This window comes from Hyperoodon ampullatus (genome assembly GCF_949752795.1).
Source record: "Hyperoodon ampullatus genome assembly, chromosome: 16".
Taxonomy (NCBI): Eukaryota; Metazoa; Chordata; class Mammalia; order Artiodactyla; family Ziphiidae; genus Hyperoodon; species Hyperoodon ampullatus.
In genome coordinates, this window is record NC_136929.1 from 14,264,633 (window position 1) to 14,287,718 (window position 23,086).

The 23,086-nt window shown below is 35.5% G+C and overlaps 1 protein-coding gene across 1 annotated transcript in view; it reads left to right on the top strand.

Moving 5' to 3' along the window:
* Window positions 1-23,086, top strand: part of UGGT2 (UDP-glucose glycoprotein glucosyltransferase 2) — a gene marked incomplete at both ends in the record, with an annotated part of 167,521 nt that overhangs the window by 7,249 nt on the left and 137,186 nt on the right. The window contains 6 exons of the mRNA XM_079721667.1: window positions 76-158; window positions 4,434-4,564; window positions 5,264-5,376; window positions 14,677-14,851; window positions 20,301-20,397; window positions 22,987-23,059. Coding sequence (XP_079577793.1) covers window positions 76-158; window positions 4,434-4,564; window positions 5,264-5,376; window positions 14,677-14,851; window positions 20,301-20,397; window positions 22,987-23,059 — 672 coding nt within the window. The remainder of the gene's footprint in view (window positions 1-75; window positions 159-4,433; window positions 4,565-5,263; window positions 5,377-14,676; window positions 14,852-20,300; window positions 20,398-22,986; window positions 23,060-23,086) is intronic.

Here is a 23,086-nt window from a genome sequence, read left to right on the forward strand (position 1 = left end):
TAAAATATAGTTTATAGTATTGAAACCATTTTTTATTTCCATCGATTAACTGATTACTTTTATTTTTTTTAATAGTGAATTTATGGCAGAAGAAAGTAATGAAAAATTTTGGCAGTTTTTGGAAACTGTACAAGAATTAGCAATTTATAAACAAAGAGGTAGGTGATGTACATATTTCAACTTTCAAGATATGTATCAATATTTATGTGCCTATATTAGATATGTTTATTGTTTTTAATGGTAAAGTTTAAGTGTAAATGCTTAATATGGTTAGTAAGTCTGAATATTAAATTTGAAAAAATGTTTTAATGGAAACTATTCCAAGCATCCATTTCCAAAAATATAAGGCTCTAATACTTTGTTATAAAAAAACTCATATAATTAACAGTGTTTGCATATTTCATTATAATCAAGCAGAAATAGAAATTGTTGAATTATGGTTTTCTTTTTACCTAGATTTCTTTGAAATAGTATTAGTTTTGCATCTAGTAATACTAAAAATTTTTTGCCAGAATACATTTACTCCTGAACTCTTAGAGAGATTTTTAATACTTGCTCTTATCAAGTTAGGTAACCTGTGTGCTTTCATTTCATTATTTAGAAAATGGACTTAGTTATTCCTACTTTTTAAAATATATATGAGAGTATATATCTATGTATACATACATATATTTTTAGAATGAACTAATGTTTATTAATGTGTTTCTTAAGGAAGATCAGATGCTGAAATTAGGTTTTCACGGCAGAGGCTAAAAGGTTAATTACTAATTATTATAAAGAAAGGTTAAAGAAAAAGGTTAGTTTCCTATCTCTACAGAGAATAGAATAAATGATATTAACATGGAATCTCTCAAGAGGGGATTCTTTAGCCTTTTAACTTAGAGAAAACTTCTTACTATGGTGATTAAATAGTTTATGATTTTATTCCTGAGTGTAAATGTAAGATGAACAATGGTTTTGAGTGTTTTAAGTGTTCATTTGCTAGAGCCTGTTTGGCTGAAGTAGCTTTGAAGTTCAACAGTTTTATGATTTTATGAGATAGGTTTAAGATAAAGGGAGCAGACATGCCTTTAATGATATTTTAAACTGAAATATTTCTAAAAACAAGTAATTTGCTCTTTGAAAAAACTTTTACTAAGAAGCTTCATTATTCATTAATTATTATTTGAGTCACGAGAGACAGTATGCACTGCTTTAGATACTGAGAATACAAAGATGAATAACTGTGATCTGTGTTCTCCAGACCTTATAACAAGATGGAGACAGCAGAACAGCTACATGTATTATTAGGTGATCAGAACTTCAATAGGGAGGGATAGGTATAACACAGACATGCGTTAAGAGGCACCTGTCAGTATTTCAGAGAGGGCAGGACAGCCTTTCCAGTGGTGAAGGCTGGAGGTGAGTTTTGGATGGTAGGATTTAACGAGGCCGTAGGGGAAGGAGATGAGCAGAAGACACCACAGGAATAGATTATGTGGAGAAACTGTGACCACTTAGGAGTCTACTTGTAAAGCAATGGGTGATTGTTGTTCGTTGGTTTTGTATTTGTCCTGGTAATTTTGGTTTTGGTATTTGAGGTAAAAATAAGGTAGATTAATATGTCAGGTTTTCATGAGAGTTAAAAAATCCAACACCAGATTTCCTGGCTCTCACCTAAAATCCTGACTGTACCTTTACCAGATCTGTTGTTCTCAGTACATGCTTTATGGCCTTATTTGGTGCCATTTTTATTGGAGAAGCAATCTTGAAAATTACTCTTATAAATTTGGAACCCTTTAAGTTGCTCAAATTTGTCAGCATATTTTATACCTAAATAAAACAGCATGTCTGGACAAACTGGTGGCAGGTCATCAAGTTGGAATATAAGCTCAGGAGTACCTAAACTCTACTTTAAGCATAGGAGTTGTATGTGTTTCAGGGTTGAACCTAAAATGAATTGTATTAAATAAGAATTACTAACACAAGACTATAATTCTGTTGAGCTTGTTCATAATGGTGAGAGCCAAATGCATATTGCTGCCTCATTGCTGACCTTGTTAGGTGTAGGAAGAAATGGTATATATGAGGAATTAAATATGACACAAGCTATCAGATTTTACTGAATTTGTTTTCAAGACATTATCCTAGAGGAAACATTTAAAATGCTTAGTTACTTGTAATTTTCTAGGTTGTTGAATCTCCATGAGACCCTCTAAATACTCTCCACTGAAAAATAATTTCAGTGATCTACTTGCCTAAAAAAATTGTAAAAGTTGAACATTAACTCTTTGAATTCAGGTGCTAGTTTCCTGCCATTTCGTGAGGACAGTTTACATTATGTGCCAGCACATTCAGACCTTTTAAACATTGAATTGCCTGTTTTTAAATCATTTCGTATGGGTCTGCCACAGAGTTATATATTTATTGATGTCTCAAGATTCAAGTGGCATGATATTAGCTAAGCTTTGTAGTTTTGTGTGGTGAATCAGAAATATCAAGCAAGGTTTATCTGACTCCAGAGCCCCTATTTATTTCCCCTTCTCCATGTTCTCAGCATATAAAATCTCATTCTCAAAGTCCTTCAAGATCTTAATGGTTTCTACACAAGTAAAGTTGCTCGTATATTTTAATGGAGAGATTTTTAGAAAATGCTATGACATTTTTAACTCAGTTACTTATCATTGAGAACCAGGTTTGGGGTAGGAAGATTGCCATCTGGACGTGTCACATTTGAAATGCTTGTGGAATATCCAAGTGAGGATATCCAGTAAGCTGATGTAACTGAGAGATTTAGGTAAAAAAAAAATCTAACCAAAAGGTAGAATTTGGGGGTTATCAACATCAAGAAGGTAATTGCAGTTATAGGGAAAAGAGATAGCATGAGAAGAAAATAAAGAACACCAGTATTTAAGAGATAACCAGAGGAAGAACATGCAGTAGAGACTAGGGAGCACCAGTGGAGGTGGGTGAAAACCTAGAGAGTGTGATGTCATGAAAGCCAGGGGAATATTAAGTGCTAAGTGATAGACATTATCAAATACTAAAGAAGAACCAAGTAATATAAATACTAAGCTTTTAACAAAAGAAAAATTAGTGGTGACTTTGAGAGCACTTTTACTGGTATAGTAATAAAAACTACAGTAGGTTGAGGAAGTAGAGATAACTATTGTTAAGTCTTTCAAGATTGACTATGAAGCAAATAAGGTGAAGCAGTATGTGACTCATCACGTACTGCTGCCGCTCTTTTTTTTTTTTTAAAGATGAGAGTGATTTTTGTATATTAAATGCCAATAGGTAAAAAATCAAGTGAAAGGTGAAAGAAATTGAAAGGGCAAAATCATTATCAGCAGGTTAGTTGGTAAGCGTGGATTTAGTTCTTTTTAAACATTAGCTAAAATAGTCCAATGCATCCATGATTATCTTGCAAGTTAAGCCTAAAAATACATAGGTTTACTTTCTGTAACCCCTGGATCCTATATCCATTACTACATTAGAGACAGCCTTAACAGTGACCTTGACAAATTTTGATGTCTGTGGTCAGGCACTGCTCACATTTGTTCCTGTTGACCCTCTTCTCTGTTTTCATGGAAAACCAATGCCCTTTTGACTGATGTAGTCTTTGTTTTTGTTTATATTATTGCATTAATTTTGACTGTTTTGTTGACCCTATAGCTATTATGTCTTCTTTAAGATCCATTTTTAAGATAACATCTCTTCTCTAGTTGCTTTTGTGTTGCTTTTACTACTGAAGACAAGTTTTGCCTTACTTTTTGATTCTTGGGGGAAACTCACCATAACTTCCTGAGAAAATCACCTATAGTTTGTTAAAGTAGAAGTGAATGAGCACACCTACTCTCATATGATGGCTCTTTGAAATTACTGGATTAGGAAAGTATTATTGGCCTAGAATGAGGAGGTCTATTCACTTCTTAAATATTAATTCCAGAAATGTATTAGATGCCTGTATTGTGTGCCAAGAGTAGAAAGGTATAATTGAAAGGCTAGAAAAGATTCTTGCCTTAACAGTTTATAGCTTAATAGGAAAGACAGCATTAAACAAATAATTATACAAATAATTTTTAATTACTGTTTGAGAATTGATCTAGAGAGTCCTTTGCTATTCTTAGTCTCCTCTTAAATTGTAAGTAGGGCCTATATCTTATCTATGTATTATAACTCTGTAACCTTGGAGTGAATTGGTCTATGTTGGCATCTTCCAAATAGATTTTAATGGCAAGATTATTTTCATCTGGACTTGTATTGATTGCCTGGACTTCACTGGAAGATAAAAATGAATAATAAACTGGAGATCTTGATTTTCCCTTTTGCTCTAACATCTTCTATTCCAAACTTAAAATATGACATCAATTTAATTAGCTATACAGTGAGAGATGTGCCAATGTGTTGAATACAAAATACTAACATCCTTTTCTTTTGAATTCTTTTTGTAGAATCAGATTATTCTTACTACAACTTAATCCTGAGGAAAGCTGGACAGTTTTTAGACAATTTACATATCAATCTCTTAAAGTTTGCTTTCTCTATAAGGGCATACTCTCCAACTATTCAGATGTTTCAACAGGTATGTAAAAACACCCAAACTGGGCTTCCCTGGTGGCGCAGTGGTTGAGAGTCCGCCTGCCGATGCAGGGGACACGGGTTCGTGCCCCGGTCTGGGAAGATCCCACATGCCACGGAGAGGCTTGGCCCGTGAGCCATGGCCGCTGAGCCTGCGCGTCCAGAGCCTGTGCTCCGCAATGGGAGAGGCCACAACAGTGAGAGGCCCGCATTCCGCAAAACCAAAAAACAAACAAACAAAAACACCCAAACTATATTTGACAAAGAAGCATGCTAGCAATGTACACACATCTATCTTAATGTGAATATCTTTAGCTAAAAATCTCCAAACTTGTAATACCTGGTTCCATAGCCTATCATTGATTATATTTTCATTGTTACTGTTGATTATAGTATAATTGAGTATTTTAGGTAATTTTGTAGTTATTTGGGATAAGGCAGTTACGAAGACTAATCACCAATGAAGTGAACTGTAGTGACAATTTTAATTTAATGGGATGTTTTCAACAATTTCAAAGCATGTTTTCCTACTATACAGTTGATTTTGTTAAAATGTTTGATTCTGTCTATGTATTTTTACTTTAATTAGAGCAATAACTTAATAGTAGTTGGTAAGCTATTTTAATCAAAGTAATGTGTAAGTTTTAAAAATGATATTGTAATTATCAACTACTGTAGCTAAGTGTAATCTTTGAAATCTTAGATTGCAGCTGATGAGCCTCCACCAGATGGCTGTGATGCATTTGTGGTTATCCATGAGAAACACACGTGTAAAGTTAATGAGATTAAAAAGCTGCTGAAGAAGGCTACTTCAAGGTAAATTAATGATCGGCTATAGTGAAAGAAGTGGTTTATAAAAAGAGATGAGGGGTGAAGTAGAAACTTCTTATAATAAAAATTTTCAATATTCCAAGACATTGTATATTAAAGAATGTGCTCTCAATATATCTAAGTCCTTCTCTAAAGTATATAAGTACTTTCAATATTCTATCTTGATTATCTTTTGATTTTAGAATACAAAAATACTATAAAATATATGAGAGATGTATTTTATGTAACGTAAGTTGTCTTTTCAAATACAGGCAGACCTCAAAGATATTGTGGGTTCACTTCCAGACCACCTCAATAAAGTGAATACTGCAATAATTCACACAAATTTTTTGGTATCCCAGCGCATATAAAAGTTATGTCTACACTATATAGTAGTCTGTTGAGTGCCCAACAGCATTATGTCTAAAAAAATGTATACCTTAATTTTAAAATACTTTATTGCTAAAAACTGCTAACCATCATCTGAGCCTTCAGTGAATCTTAATCTTTTTGCTGATGGAGAGTGTGAAATATTGCAAGAATTACAAAAATGTGACACAGAGACAGGAAGTGAGCAAATGCTGTTGGAAAAATGGTGACCATAGACTTGCTGGACATGATTGCCAAAAATCTTCAATGTGTTAAAAATGAAATATCTGTGAAGCACAATAAAGCAAAGCACAATAAATGAGGTATGCCTGTAAACATACAAAGCTGTGGATTTATCTAAGCTATAACTCTTTAAATATAAACTGAATGTATACCTTGGGAGTAAAAAATTAATAACAAAAACAGTAGTATAGAATTGCTTTTTTATAATGCATTATTCAAAACCTTTTTCTTCTTCCAAGTATTTAATACAAATGAATATGAGAAGTAGGAAGGAGATTATTAATTTAGTAGTGATTTTTACAGAGTAATGCCTGCCAGTATATGTTTTACTGCCTGATTGTTTATACTTTAAGATGTATTAAAGTTGTTTCTCTAATTTTGAAAGAGTTCTTTATATATTAAACAGTAACTTCTTTTATTTGTTGGAAACTTTTTCTAATATTTATATTAATTTTCATATAGACAAGCTTTTATTTTTATGTAGCCAAATTTGTCCTTTATGTATGTATGTTTTTATACTTACACAGTTTTTCCCAAACCTGAGTGAGAGATTTTACTAATATTTCCCAGTAGCTTTCTTAAAGTTTTTGTTTTACCTTAAACTTTTAAACTATCTATAATTTATTTTCTTTGGAAGGCAAGGATCCAGTCAGATCTTTTTCACCTCAGGTGGCTAGTCAATTATTATATTCATTATATTTATATTATGGTCTATTTTATAACTTTGTTCTATACTGTTATGTTTCTTGTAACAGTACCATGTTGTTAGTATTTATTGCTTTACAATTTATTCCGATATCTCACAGGACAGTTTCCTCTTCATTGCTGCTTTTTTTTCCTCCAGAATTTCTTAGCTCTTTGCGCTTGTTGATGCTTTCAAACTAACATTAGAGTCCTTTTTCTCCTACCAAATTGCCTCCCGAAAAAGCCTTGGTTGGGTTTTAATTAGAATTATTTTAAACCTATTAGTTAATTTTAAAAGAATTTAAATGTTTATTATGTTGAATCTCTCAACAGATAACACAGTATGTTTTCTGTTCATTCCTTCTTTTAAAACTTTAAAGTTTTATAATTTACTGTGTTTTTAAAATCAGAAATAACTTGTTTTATCAGTTGTTTTTCATCTACTAAGATTAATTCGAAGTTTTTCTCTTTGGACGTACTGTGTATTATGGTAATATATTTTAAACTATTATACCTTTTCATTTCTAGGGAGAACTATTTGTTAATGGTGTGGGATTATCTTAATTTTTGTTGAAGTAAGATTGCTTATATCTTTATTAAGATTCATTTTTCTACTTTAATGAGATTAGCTATTATTTAAACTATTTATGCCATTTTTTAATGTTATTCTAGCTTCGTATAGTGAATTAGGCAGCCATGTTATTTTGTAAGAATTGGTGTAGCATAGCAATTACCTATTCCTCTAAAGCATTAATAGACTATGAAGTTGTCAGCCCTAATGTGTTTTTCTTTTCCTAGTGCATTTTTTAAAGTTAACTTTGGTAACTTTATTTTTTAATTTTTAATTTAATTTTAATTTATTTTTGGCTGCATTGGGTGTTCGTTGCTGTGCACAGGCTTTCTGTAGTTGCGGCGAGCGGGGGCTACTCTTCATTGCGGTGCGGTGGCTTCTCTTGTTGCGGAGCGCGGGCTCTAGGCACGCAGGCTTCAGTAGTTGTGGCACGTGGGCTCAGTAGTTGTGGCTTGCAGGCTCTAGAGCACAGGCTCAGTAGTTGTGGCACACAGGCTTAGTTGCTCCGCGGCATTTGTGATCTTCCCGGACCAGGGATCGAACCCGCGTCCCCTGTGTTGGCAGGTGGATTCTTAACCACTGCGCCAACAGGGAAGTCTGGTAACTTTTAAAGTTTATTATTGTTACTGTTTTCTGGCATCTGATGTCTGATGTTATAATTTTCTTAGAGAAACTAATATTAAAGTTAAATATTTAATATTTAGATATTTAATCTAAAATTAAGATTAAAAAAAGGTTAACATCAAGCCGTTTGGGAGAGCAACCTGCCATGGGCGCTGTGAGTCCTTGCATGTCCTTGCCTGGTCTGACCAGTAAAAAATGGAAGACCTGAACTGCTCTGTACCTGAACCACTTCTCAGGGCTGTGTTTGTAGTGAGCAACCTTGAGGAACTAGGTGACGTTTCCTTCTGGAAAGAAGAATGAACTTGTTTACTGCTTGTTATAAAACCGTGGTTCCCCAAGCACAATGATCCTCAGCGGCAACGTACAGCCACTGTGTAGTATCCATTTAGCTCCATATTTTGTCCCACAGCCCGCCTTGTGGAACTTGGGGAGCAAGTATAATGCTCATGCTGCTTGCTATGCTTTGAGCAATAAAAGTCCTTTCTCTTTGACCCAGGACTCTCAGGTCTTCTGCCAGAATCCATAAAATGACAAAAGCCTAACTTATTACTTTGTAAGTAGGCTAAAACCAAGCCTTAGACCTTTTATAGTTCTTGAAACAAGAGTGGGATGTTGACAGACACATGGCTTTCTGAAAAAGGAAGGACAAAGGCCCCCTGGGGTGGGGAGACAGACGCTCAACACTTGGATTTCTTTCCTACTGCTCTCCTCTCGTCCCCCTGCCATTCTGCACTCCCTGTGCTCCTGGCTGGATGACGGCGGTCTTCTGATAACTGCTACTGTAGCTGCTCATACAGGATTTTTGATCTTTGTTCCTATAGGAAAAGGCACCTAAACTCAATTGGTGGGCTTTGGAAGGTGCTCATAATGGGAAAGGGAATTAAAATGATCTCTCGACCAGTTCATTGTACTTCTATTTTTATTGTTTTGGCTCCCACATCTAAATCTGTAACTGGTATTGATATTGTATGTGTATATACTTTGAATGCCGTGAATGCTCATGAAGTCTAAAGCGAGATACTCTCACTGGGAGACTACATATATACTATCTACTCTCAGGTGGTCCAGCAGACTCAACATAGAATCCCAGGAGGAGAAGGGGGAAATCACAACTTTAGTTAGACTGAATGGCTGCTTGAATGTCCAGAGAGGTAGTTTCCAAGTACAATGACGCCACCTGCCTGACTCAGCCATCAAGTACACCCGTTTTTAAAAAGAGAAACTTAAAATTGCTGAGCTTTAGTTGAAACTGAACACCTGACTCAGGCAGTCTTGTGACTCTACTGCCTGATGTTTACATTTTGGCACAGGTCAACTAGGATTCAATGACTAACAGGGAAGAAGGGAGTCAGTGAGTCTCTCTGGTCAAGTGGAAATAGTATATTCAAGAGTTACTTAAACCTTGTGTGATCTTAGGGTTACATGATGACATGGCAGCAGTTCCCCTTTGGGACAAACCCAATGCCCCATTCCATTACCTGAAGTAGAATTTCTGACTCAGTGGGGCCCTCAATTCTCAATTGTTTCCTTTAATGCCTGGATCAAGTTACTGGTACACTCAGCTAAGTTACAGTCTGGTGGTGACTTAGGGCTGCTGTTGCAGTTCATCCAGGCTGCAGCTATGAAAAACCAAAAGCAGATGTGGTCAGTCCATTCAGTGGGCAGAATTCGAGGTAGTCCTCTTATCCTTGACAAATCCCTGACTCCTTAATGAAACTTGCTATGTTTATCCTGACCCCTGTGCTGTTGCCAGTGGCCTACCTATCTGGTCTGACATTTGAAGACTACCAGATTAGAGGCACCACTCTTTGGGGCTGTGAGAATAAACTGCACCTGCCCATCTGACAGTCTGGGTTACTTCTGTAGATACACACAGTCCACACCCATTATCCAATGAGTCTGAGTGGAGTCAAGCTGCATGTCAAGACTGCAGCATCCAAATTGCTGCCGTTGCTACCTGGCTCCACCATTGCATGGAAGATGCACCATTATAGACAGGAGCACAATAAAGGACTACATGCTTCTGATGTAAGATCTACCACAGCATACCTGACTGTGACTTCTGCCCAGAGATGGTTTCTTTGTCTTGTGGTAAAGGCGTCCTCATTGCACTGGGCCACCACTTGCTTCTGGCAAACTGACTGTGTCAGATGTTTGATCCTGCTCTTGGTGCTACCTTTGGTGCCTCATCCCTGTTGAGACTTCTTTACGTTATGGTTTTGCTACTTAAGTCCAATCAGCCAACTCTGGCTGCACCACTGTAGCCCTTGAATCTAAACTGTTATTTTTCTGGCTTTCCAGATCATCTGTAGTCTGACAGCTATGCACCTTATTTCACAGAGGCCACCAACACTAGATCAGTAGTCAAAAGTATTCACTGAACATTCCACATTCTCTACCACCCACGGGCATCTGGTTTCTGAGCATACTAGAGTGGCCTCCTCAAAAATTAATTTGAAAAGTTTTGACTCTACCTTTCTCACCCTCTGATCCATAGGCTTTAGTAAGGCTGTATGATCTCTGGATGTGACCATGCTCGGAAAGGTTCCATCTCTTGGCCACCTCCTGTGAAATGGCTAGGATGAAAGAGGTAGGAGGTTGTATGGATTGGTTCAGGATTCCACCGTGACCATTGCTGGGTGTCATGTATCTTTCCTTTGGTCAACAGCAGCCTCAGATCATCCTGGTTGGTATGGCCTCCATGTGGTAGACCAGCCAGAGGGGGCTTGAAGAATTCAAACTTTAATTTTGGTTTAGCCCCCTGGATTGTTTTGTTGCAAAGATGTGGTCCTAGATCATGAAGATAACCAGTCGGTTGAGTCCACTGCTTGCCAAGTCTTTCTCCAGTGACCACAGGGGCCTAGCTGGGGGCCTATAATGGGTCTTCATAAGTTTCTTAAAAATGCTCTTGTCTCACTTGAACCTGATTCTTCCAGATGAAAGGTGTGGGTATAAATAGAGGATGATTCGAAAATAGGTAAAATTGTAGGCATTGGGATGGGACACATTGATTTCATGGCTACTGAGGTGGAACTGCAAGTCTAGCACCTGACCTTAGGCTCTGAAGGTGTGGGAAGGGGAAAAATTGTTTTCTTTGATCCTGGATCCAGCACAGCAGCCGTCAAAATAGACATACAGTCTGCCTGAGTCGGCCAGCAGCCATGGCTGACAATCTGACCTGCTGTGGGCTTTGTCATTCCTCTACATGCTGTGTGAACATGGCCAGTCCTGGGTCTGACTTGTGCCTGACTCCCATCAAAGGCAGCTCCTAAGCGTAGATTCCTCCCTCCCCCAAATTCATGTGTAAACATGTGGGCTGGACAGCCTTCTTTTAATCTTAATGATACAAATGTATATATACACTTCCATCTCCTGAGCAGCCTGGGGTTAGGCCACATTATGGTGGTTGATGCTGCAGCTACTAGGTGCAAGTTTAACAATTTTGGAACTGGAGTGACATGTCCTATTTTGGGATTAAATGTTTGTATTTCTAGAAAGCAGGCACAGAATGTTTTCATTGGGGGTAGAGGTTGCTTTCTTATTATCGGGTGGTGGGGGACTCTGCCATAGCCCCGAGTGTCTTTCTGGGTATGGTAAGGCTGTGAGGACTTGAATGGTCTGTGCCCAGCCATTTCTCAGGGTTGTGTGCGGCAGGTGACTTTGAGGGGTGAGTTAATGTCTGCCTCTGGGACAAACAGCAGGTTGTTTACTGCTTCTTATAGGATGAGGGGCTCCCTGCACTCAGTGCTTCTTAGCTGTGGTGCATACAGCTAAGCATTCCTGTGTAGCATTCTTGCGGGTCCATTTCCACCCTAATGGAATGCAGGGGCCATAGGGAACTGATGCAAACATGCTAAATAATGCTCATGCTGCTTATGTGCCAGGAGTGGTAAAGTTCTTTGTTTTTGACCTAAGAGTTTGTCTTCTGCCAGGATCCATGAAACAACAAAAGGCAAGCTTATTAGCTTGTAAACGGGGTAAAATCAATTCCCTAACCTGACAGAAACTAAATGGGTATACATAGATATATATAGTGTCTTTTATATGTATATATATACACACACACACACACAGTTGTTATATATGTGGTATATGTGTGTATGTATATGTGTATATGTATGTATGTAGTGTTAATTTTTTTTCTTTTTTGTGAACCTTACGCACATAATCCTTGGTTTATGTCATACTATCAACATTGGTCCATGGTGGTTGTTTTTTCTCATTTAAGCAAATAATGCATTTACATACACACACACACACACACACACACACACACACACAGAGTAATAGGAACATTTTAATTTTTTCCCTCTCTGTAGATGTTTCTCATTCCTAAGTTTTCTTCAGTTTTCATTTTCTTTCAGTTTTTCCAGATTAGATTTATATTTTTTAAAGAAATAACTGATACACTTATTATACTTTTTTTTGTTCTAATGTATTACCATTTGCATTCATATTGTTTCTTATTTTGCCTTTGGTTGAGTTAGGAACGTTTTTTTTTTTTTTTCTTTTAATCATAACACATTTAGGGCATCAAAGTTATCTTTCTTTACTATATGGTATTCTTGTCCCAATTTCCTAAAAAACTCCTTTTATTTCCTTGTTGGGGGCAGGAGAGGAGAGAAAGTTATACTCATTTAGGACGGTGACGATTGCTGTCACTTTCTCCCAAATAAATAAATGACATTTTAGTGTAATATCTGTCAAGTTTGGGGCAGATTCAGACCATGGATCTTTGAACCATGGAACAGGAAGTAGAGAGAAAAAGAATTACACTATCTTTCTTTTTGGCTAGTACATTGTTGTATTTCAAGTGGTAAGGTGTATTATGTTTTAAGTAGGAAGACATCAGTTATGATTCTAAGTTAAATGGCGTAGATTTTATAATTACTGGGTTTTTCTCCCAAATTATAGTATAAAGTTATTAGTTTTCAGCTTCATTAAGAGTTTTCGTCTTTTTCTGTGTCTTTGAAAATATCATTGGAGATTCTGGGAAATGTAGCATTAAGGTCTGCTCTCCAAATGCCACTTCAAATCTGTGTTACCCTCCTTTTTTTGTCCAAAATGGAAAGCTGCATTTAAAAAAAATTTTTAATTAAAAAAAATTTTTATTGGAGTATAGTTGATTTACAAAAGCTGCATTTTAAAAGTTAAAAATATTATATGTGGTCATTATTTTAAAAATTCAAATAATTCAGAAAAAATACAAAGTAGAAAGGGAAAATGACACATAATTCTGTTAAGTTTGGTACATTTTTTTCTTTTTAAATACATATATTCACATGCAGATATATTCTTTTTTTTAAAACCTACATGGGATTGTACTATAAAGGATGTCTTAGAACCTTCCCCCACTGAATTATACATCCCTACATGTCTTGCATATAAATAAATATAAATATAGGTCTATGCTTTGTCATTGTGAAGCAGGACCCATTTATATAGTGTTGTATTTCCACCTGACACATAGTAGATGCTCAGGTATTTATCAAATGAATGATACTGTGATTAAATGAACAAGTACATTTAATTATCCCACCCCTTGTGATAGATATAAGGTATTTTACATTTTTCCTCTATTATAAACAATATCTAGTTGAACGTCCATATATTTTTATGTACATGTATTGTTATACTGTTATCTTGATATTATCTTAGATAAATTTCTAGAACTAGAATCACAAGGTAAATAAGTGTATGCATTTAAAATTGGTACATATTTCAAAATTTTTCTTCAGAAAGCTGGTTATGTTTCATACTCCATTTCTAACATTTTCACTAATGCTAATTTGTATGATTTCCCTTTATAATCTTAGTCAATTCAAGAAATGTAATTGTCTATTTTTAAATGTAATCTAGTCGATTTTTAAAAGCTGTTTTCCCTCTTACAGAGTAATTCTCCATACATGTAGTATAATTTTTTATTACCTATGATATATCCATGTGACTCCTGAATTAATTAAAAAAGCAGACTTTGAGAGGCATGTGTTTTAGGGTATAAGAAGGCACTCACCATTACAGACTCATGAACAAATGTTATATTAGCCTTTATCTTTGTCTCTGGAAAATCTATTTCATTTCTTCTAATATTTTTCTTTTATATTCAACCTCAAGATTTATCTAATAGCATTAGCAGCCTTTCCAATTACCAACATTTGAAAATATTTATCTTTAATACTAATATTAATTTCATTGTGAAGATAGAATTTACTAATATGTATAAAGAATCTTGTATAGTGCCTGGAAAATAAGATGTCAAAGTCTGTTTATGATGGTAGGGCCAGACCATAGGACTGCTCTGTTTGTTTGATTATCCTTCGGGATATAATGAGTTGTTATTCATATTAAGAACTGATAATCTTTGCACGACATAGTACCTTTATTTTGTTTTTTAAAGATTTGGAGCCCATTTTCAGGGAATGTGAGCTATAATGAAAGGTTATATTCTTCTAATTGAAGAAAATATAAATTTTATTTCATCGAAAAATATGTTGCCATTTATATTTTATTTTTAAAGATAGCAAACATTGATTGAAAATAAAATATTTTTAATATTCAGTGTTGGACTAACCAAATTTATTTTTTGTCTTTTCTGTCGTTCAGAAGTTCTGTTCACAAAGTCACCACAGGAAATCTAAATTCTTTTTCTGTGATTTTATGTATGTGTCTGTGTATACATATATATACACAGACACACACAAATGCATATACATACATTCCTATAAGTTTGATAAGTAAAAATTATAAAGTCTCATGATATGTTTCTCATATGCTCTGTACTTTCAGTTCTTGTTTGTGTTTTGTTTTCATTTTAGGCCCAGACCTTATCTGTTTAAAGGAGACCACAAATTTCCTACAAACAAAGAGAACTTACCAGTGATTATCCTCTATGCAGAAGTGGGTACCAGAGCATTTCGTAAATTTCACACAGTGTTGTCTGAAAAAGCTCAAAATGGGGAAATTCTTTATGTTCTTCGGCATTATGTTCAGGTACATGTTTGTTTTGTCCAAGATTATTTTGGCTGTGAAAAATACATTTTATAATAATTTCTTTACTAGATTTTACATGATAATTTCCTCTAGAATAGTTATTTAAAGATTTTTCTAAATTAACACAACTATCACATGTGAATTTTATGTGGAAAAATATATTGAGATTCTGTGTCTTTTCTGGAAGTATCATGTTTATATTTCTTTCCTTTATAATATATTTGGAACAGATTTAAAACTTGGATAAAGAACAAAACCGTACAACAATAGCATGCATAATATTTGCTAGGATTCATAAATATAGTTATTTTTAATGAAAATGTATTATGATGAGGAAGTCTAATTTACTTGGTATTTTGATAGTATATATTAGTTCAAAGTGCTAAGCTTGATATGCGAATGCTCTCAAACCTATTTGTTTGATAGGCTGATTACTTTCTTATTCAAGTTTCAGATCAAATATGTTGTGTTATTCCCCCAGTCTCCCGAGCTCTTGTTGCAGTCACACCCTATCACATTATTCTGTTTTAATGACTTCGTAGCACTTATTACTGTGCTATCTCTAATTTTATTTCTTTAACACCTCCACACACACACACACAAACACACAAACACAACCAAACTCTCACATCACACTTTAAAATATAATGGCCATTAGAGGAAGGACTTTGTTTTTTACTTCTATATTCTGAACATGGAAAGAGTGTTTTAATTTGCATTTCCCAAAATATTCATGATGAATTTAATGTTTAAAGTAATAAAAGCATTACAAATATACTTAATTGCCTATCCATATCTTTTGCCTGTTTTTATATTGGATTCTTTGGGGCTTTTCTCCCACATTTACAGATTTTTAAAAACATATTCTGAATACTGGTCTTCTACACTCTGCAAACATCTGTGTATTTCTGGTCTCCTGGTAATAAAAAATATGTCATATTTCATTTAGTGCAAGTATTAATTGCAGTTGTACTAAAATTTATCCAACTTTTCCTTAATGGTTTCCTTCATGATGCCATAAAGACATTTTCTTATATTTTCTTGTGAGAATTAAAGTGCTCTTCTTTATGTTTTGCTCTTTATTTCATCTGGATATATTTGAATTTGCTCTGAGGTAGAGACATAATTTTAGTTCCATGGAAATTCATTGGTCTCCACATAATTCATTGGACAGTTAACTCTTTATACTAATCCATCATATGCCAAGTTTTCATAGGCATATATGTTTTTAGACTCTATTCTGTTCCAATAATATATCTATTCTGTACAAATATAGCATCATTTTAATTGTAGTAGCTTTAAAATTTAAAGCAATATTGGAAAAGAGGAATGAAGCTGGAGGCATCACACGTCCTGATTTCAAACTATATTAGAAAACTGTAGTGATTAAGACAGTATGGTATTGGCATAAAACAGATACATAGAGCAATGGAACAGAACAGAGAGCTGAGAAATAAACCTATGCATATATGATCAACTAATATTTAACAAGAGAGCCAAGAATACTCAATGGCGGATAGATAGTCTCTTCAATAAACGGTGCTGGGAAAACTGACAGCCACATGAAAAAAATGAAACTGGACCCCTATCATATACCACTCAAAAAAATTAAGTCAAAATGGATTAATAACTTAATCATAAAATCTGAAGCCATAAAACGCCTAGAAGAAAACATAAGGAAAAAGCTTCTTGACATTGGTCTTGGCAGAGAGTTTTTGGATTTGACCCTAAAAGCAAAGGCAATAGAAGCAAAAATAAACAAGTGGGACTACATCCAACTATAAAAGCCTCTGCATAACTAAGGAAACCATCAACAAAATGAAAAGGCAACTTACTGAATTGGAGGAAATATTTGCAAATCATATATATGATAAGGGGTTAATATCCAAAATACATGAGGAACTCATACAACTGAAGAGCAAATGAAAAGAAACAGTTCAATTAAAAAATGGGCAAATGACCTGAATAAACATTTTTCTAAAGAAGACATGCAAATAACCACCAGGTATATGAAAAGGTGCTCAGTGTCACTAATTGTCAGGGAAATGCAAATCAAAACCACAGTGAGATGCCATCTCACACCTGTTAGAATAGCTATATGTCAAAAAGACAAGAGTTAACAAGCATTGGTAAGGATGTGGAGAAAAGGAAACCCTAGTGCACTGTTGGTGGGAATGTAAAATGGTACAGCCTCTATGGAAAACAGTATAGAGGTTCCTCAAAAAGTTAAAAATAGAACTAGCATATGATACAGCAATTCCACTGATGGGTATATATCTCGAGGAAATGGAATCACCATCTTGAAAAGCTATCTGCACCCCCATACTTGTTGCAGCATTACTTATATAGGAGTAACCTATGTGTCCAGTGATGGATGAATAGATAAATGTGGTGTGTGTGTATATATATACACACACGCACAATGAGATATTATTTGGCCTTAAAAAATAAGGAAATCCTGCCATTTGTAACAATACGGAAGGACTTTGAGGGCATTATGCTAAGTCAGACAGAATAAGGCAAATATCATATGATCTCATATTTGGAATGTGAAAAAAACCAAATGCATAGAGACAGAGAACTGATTGGTGGTTGCTGAAATTGAGGGGTGGGGAGGGTTGATGGGTGAAGGTGGTCAAAAGGTACAAGTTTCCAGATGTAAAATAAACAAGTTCTGGGGATGTAACGTACAGCATGATGACTATACTTAACAGTACTCTATTGAATATTTGAAAGTTGCTAAGAGAGTGGATCTTAAAGTTCTCATTACAAGAAAAAGAAAACTGTAGCTATGCGAGGTATGGACATCAACTAAATTTACTGTGGTAATCATTTCATAATACAATTGACCCTGAACGACTTGGAAGTTAAGAGCTCCAACACTCTGCGCGTTCACAAATCTTTGTATAGCTTATAGCTGGCCCTCCGTATATACGCCATTCCTCTGTATCCATGGTTCAGCATATGTAGATTCAACCAGCCATGGATTATGCAATAGTGTAGTATTTACTATTGAAAAAAATCCATGTGTAAGTGGACCAGTGCAGTTTATGCAGTTCAAACCCATGCTGTTCAAGGGTTTGATTTAAATTGATATCAAATCATTTTGTTGCACACCTTAAACTAATACAATGTTATATGTCAATTATCAGAAAAGGAATGGGAGATCAAAGTATATGTTTATCTTTTTAAAAAAAGTTCCCCAAGTGATTTTAATATGCACCCCACCCCCGGATGGTATAGTCATCTATTGGGAATCAGTGTCCCAAGCTATTATTTGGAGAATGTTACCATTAAATATACTTCTGTGAAAGCATATTCACCAGCTATCTGGGTACTTTGTAGCATCAAATTATGGCCTTCTATTTAATTAATGACATATTGTACATCCAAAATAGTTATACTGTAAATCTAGTCAGCATGTAATCCTAATAAAAATAGACTTATTTGTGCTACTTTTTTAAAAAATTAATTTATTATTATTTTTTTAATTGCATTGGGTTTTCATTGCTGGTGCATGGGCTTCTCATTGGGGTGGCTTCTCTTGTTGCGGAGCGCGGCCTCTAGGCACACAGGCTTCAGTAGTTGTGGCACACGGGCTCAGTAGTTGTGGCTCGTGGGCTCTAGAGTGCAGGTTCAGTAGTTGTGGTGCACGGCCTTTGTTGCTCCGCAGCATGTGGGATCTTCCCAGACCAGGGCTCAAACCCCCGTGTACCCTGCATTGGCAGGCGGATTCTTAACCACTGCACCACCAGGGAAGTCCCTGTGCTACCTTCTGAACAGATGCTTTTTTGTGGGGAAAGAAGAAATAGGATAATGAAGAAAGATTCTTTTCACCAGTTGATTTAGCCTACGAGCATTTTTGGTTTGCAAATCCAAAATTATTAAACTACAATTCAAATTTTATATCAATACCTTTCAAAAGGAGAAAGTAAATATGAAATTAATAACATTTATCTTTATCACTGAGGAGCTGGTAACATTCCAGAACTGATCATGGAAATTGGTTATGTGAAATTGCATTTCTTTTATGAACTATAACAAGATATGTAGACTTAGAGGTTCAGTTTGCCTAGCCACCAACTGACTGTCTTTTGAGTGGATAGTCAAAATATGTTTTTAAATTGAGCTGGATGAAATTGAAAACTCTAAAAGATTTTCAACTTTGTCAGATTACTATAATTATAAACAACCCAGTTTCCTCATGCTATCTTTCATTATAGCATGTGCCTGAGAAATTAGCAAATTAAATTTTAGTGTGGGCAGCAATGTTAAACCCTTGTCTGCATATCTGAAACTAATTCTTACATCATCTTGTTTAGAAATAGAACAGTCCAGGAATAGTCACTGTGGTCGTATACTTATTTTGAAGGCTGAGGGACAAGTTTAGGGAGGAAAGAAGAGTCAACTAAAGAAAACTTAAGGTTTTCTTTCTGTTTGTCCTGTACCTCTTCCTCTATCATGTTTAGAATTGCAAAACTGCCCTCCTGCAAACGTTAGTTAAGCAAAGACACATAACATCTTCACAGGAGTTTGCTGAGTGCTAGGTTAATTGCGTTTTCTAACCCATGAAAGAATATGCCAAATGGTAATGATTGTAGCACAACTGCTAAGAATTTCAGTCTGGAAGCTAGAAAGAACCTTAGACATCTTCTAAAATATTACATATATTCATCCAGGTTCCTTACTTTTTTGAAAAAATGTGATGACTTCTCTTCCTTCACAGAGTGGTCTCTAGAAGTATGTTTTATATTTGCACTGTTGGAAAGGTGAAAGAAAAGGTACCAAATGCTGATCATAAATACTTCAGACAACTCAGTTTTAGGCAAATTGTTACCTCTCACTGCAAGAATAGGTATTAATTTGTGGCACTTGGTATATTTTAATCATTGAGAAACATGAAGAAAGACTTAAATAGGTTGTTCAAGGCACTGAGCTTTTTTGTTTCCTTTGCCTTTACTTTCTAGTATTTGCTTTTGGGGACACTCTGGATGTCCTACATGCAGACAACTAGCAAATGAATAGCATTTACTGGTTTAGCAAATCTTGTGTAGTTCCCCTAAAAGAGCACAGTTTTGTTGAAACTCGATTGTATGGGATCCTCTGTTAATTAATTCATGGGAAAGATGGCAAAGTTACCATGGTATAACAGAAAAAGATCAGATATTTTTTTCATTGTAAAAAAGTAATTAAAACATCAGAGTCATGACAAGGGTTTTAGAAAGTAAAGAAGTGGTAATCAACCAAATTCTAGTTCCTTGATAGACTGTCTAGAGAGAGTATAAATATCCCCCAAATAACAATATTTCACAGTGATTACTTCAATATTAGTAATTTACCCTAATGTCCTAATACACAGTCATTCTGAATTCAAAAGCAGATGTTTGACTAAATATTTTCTCTCTCTCTCTCTTTTTTTTTTTTTTTTTAAATAAATGTGTTTGAACAGAAACCAGCCTCACAGAAAATGTACTTATCTGGCTATGGTGTGGAGCTAGCGATTAAGAGTACAGAATACAAAGCGTTGGATGATACCCAAGTCAAAAGTAAGTTTATTCTCTGTATTTGAGTAGAATGAAAATTTGGAGGCTTACACACTTCATTTGAAAAAAGAAAATGATTGTAATCCTACACACGTTAATTTGAGGCTGGAGACAGGGTAGACATGTTCCTCCTTAGTTGGAATTTAAACTAAAAGAAATACATTTCATATTGTGCTCTCAAAAACTTCAAAAAGTGGAAGTAGCATATTTGCTTTTACTCAATGGCTTCCCAACCATTTTCCGCAACATATAAAAATTGATAATATATGTAGGGTACCTAGAAGCAATCGATGAGGCTGCTTATGGCTAGAGGTGACTGACCCAGGAGCTCAGATTGGCCCATGATGTGCCCAGTCACCCCCTGGGAGCAAGGGTGGGGGTGCTCTAAGGGGATCAGTATCTCAGTAAACCTAAAACTCATTGGTAGCACTGTCTTACAAGTCTTGGTCTGAAGTATTTATATATAATGAAGTTAGGATGATGGTCTTGTGTTTTTGCTTTTGTTTTTGTTTTGAAGTGGGATGGAGAGGGCTGTGAGTTGATTGGTTAGATGAAGTAGATTGATTAGATTTGTGATCTACCAGTCCAGTGTCTATGTTCTGTGTACTGAATGCATGCTCTAGATGAAGGATTCTGGAGACCTAAAAACACTAAAGAACTTTTCAGATTCTTATGGAAATCTTTTGTTACCTGGCTCATTGGAAATGTATTTGTACCTGATTCTTGGTTAAGAGTTTCTAATTCATTCTTTTATATGGTCTCAGATGTTGCTTCTGCTGCAATTTTGTGTTTCTATTCAAGATCTGGTCCTGGCAGCCTTACCCTGATCACAGCTTAGCTCTAGCCCTCCTATTGAATGTGCTACAAATCAACATCCGTATTATTGTGATTGAAAATCCTGCTGGTTAAAGAGTTACTGAAAAAGTATAGTAGAAATAATAATGCCCAGATTTTATATATTTCCATATAGCTTGTATATAGCTCTACAATGCTTTATAATTTAGTATCTTGTTTAACAGTCATGGTAGTAACATAAGGCATTTTCTAGCCAGCCTTGGGCTTGTAGAATTTTTTTTTAAAGTCATGTGATCACATGTATTTCTATATTACAAATTGCACATTAAATTTTTTCATACATTCGGAATATATTTTCTCTCCATTCTAGTTGCCCCTCCTTTAGTTCACTTCTTTTTTTCCCTCTGTATGTGGGTATCAGGCTTGTAACTGACCTTCTCTTCAGTACCCCTAGTCCCCTCATCCCCCAAATAGAATAATCCATCTGTTCTCCACAGTGCTTTCTGACTGCACTTCTTATGATGAAAATCTGACTTTATGATTCCACCAGTTAAAATCCCGGACTGGTTCCCTGTCACCTCCTCATAAATTCGAGTACTATATATAGCATCACAGAGAAAGCTTTCCACATTCTGGCCTCTTTCTGCCTAATCACTGTCCCTCAGCCCTCTCATTTGTACACTGTGGTCCTGTAACACTAAACTACTCTACAGAATAAGTTTCTGTTCCCTGGATGCCTCCATGTGTGGCTCCATGCCCAGCCTTCGTGACCTCTGTAGAGTACTCTCATCCCTTAGCATATGCTGTTCCTTCTGCCTGAAACCTTCCTCCTTTCTCCCACCTCTTTTATTCATCTAAGGCCGATTCATCTTTTAAGAATCATGTATATCAGTCAGTACCTCTGAGATGGCTGCCCATCTTCCTTCTCTGTCAGAGGAAGGTTTTCCCTTTTCTGTATTCCACATATTTTGTGCTTTCTTTTGGAAAAGTTTTAAACAGTCTGTTAAAATTGTCTGTTTGTCTCCTTTTCCACCAACTGAGGTTTGTGTCTTTTGCGTCTCTCTTCCTGGTGTCTGTCTGGCAGGCATCGGGTGTCATAGAAAGCAGTCGATAAATATTTGCCTGATGAATGAATGAAAGGGAGGGAAAGGAAGACTGGATCAAAGCACCCAGTGTTTTTAGTTGCGATCCTAGAGGTCCAGACTCTCAGATGAGTGAGAAGGGAGAAGTGTACTTGATGAGCTCTGATGGAGCGTAGCCCATACTGCTTACAGTCACAGATTCTTAGAACCCCAGAGTACCTTCACACATACCACTTACCACACTGTATGCTATAATTATTGGTAAGTAAAGGAGAGGGGAAGAGAAACGAACATAAAATATATCCTTATTCTTTGAGGCCATGAGTTTTGGTGTCTTTCTAAAGATTTCTTGATTATGTCTAAAGGTGTCAGAAATAATGTGAGAACTCCTGTATCTGTTAGGGTTTGGATTTCTTGCTAGCTTAAGAGCTAAGCCCAGGGTTTGTTGCAGACTCCTTGGTTTATCATTCTGGTATAAAATAGAACGTGACTACGAAATGATCTATAGAGCATTTATGATGGTTTTTAAATATTTAATAATCAAGCTTGTTTAAAAAGAGAGAGCACACTCATGTCTCATTCAGCTGATCCATGAAAGAAAAACAAGGTAAAACAAATGGAATTTGATTTTATTTTGAGTTCTTCTAATTTTTTATTACATATTTTCCAGTCTGAAATCTTTTCATTTTATTTTGTTTTTGTTTCCAAAATATAGCTGTGACTAATACTACTGTAGAAGATATTACTGAAACAAATGAAGTTCAAGGATTTCTCTTTGGGAAATTAAAGTAAGTCTGAATTGAAATGAAACTATT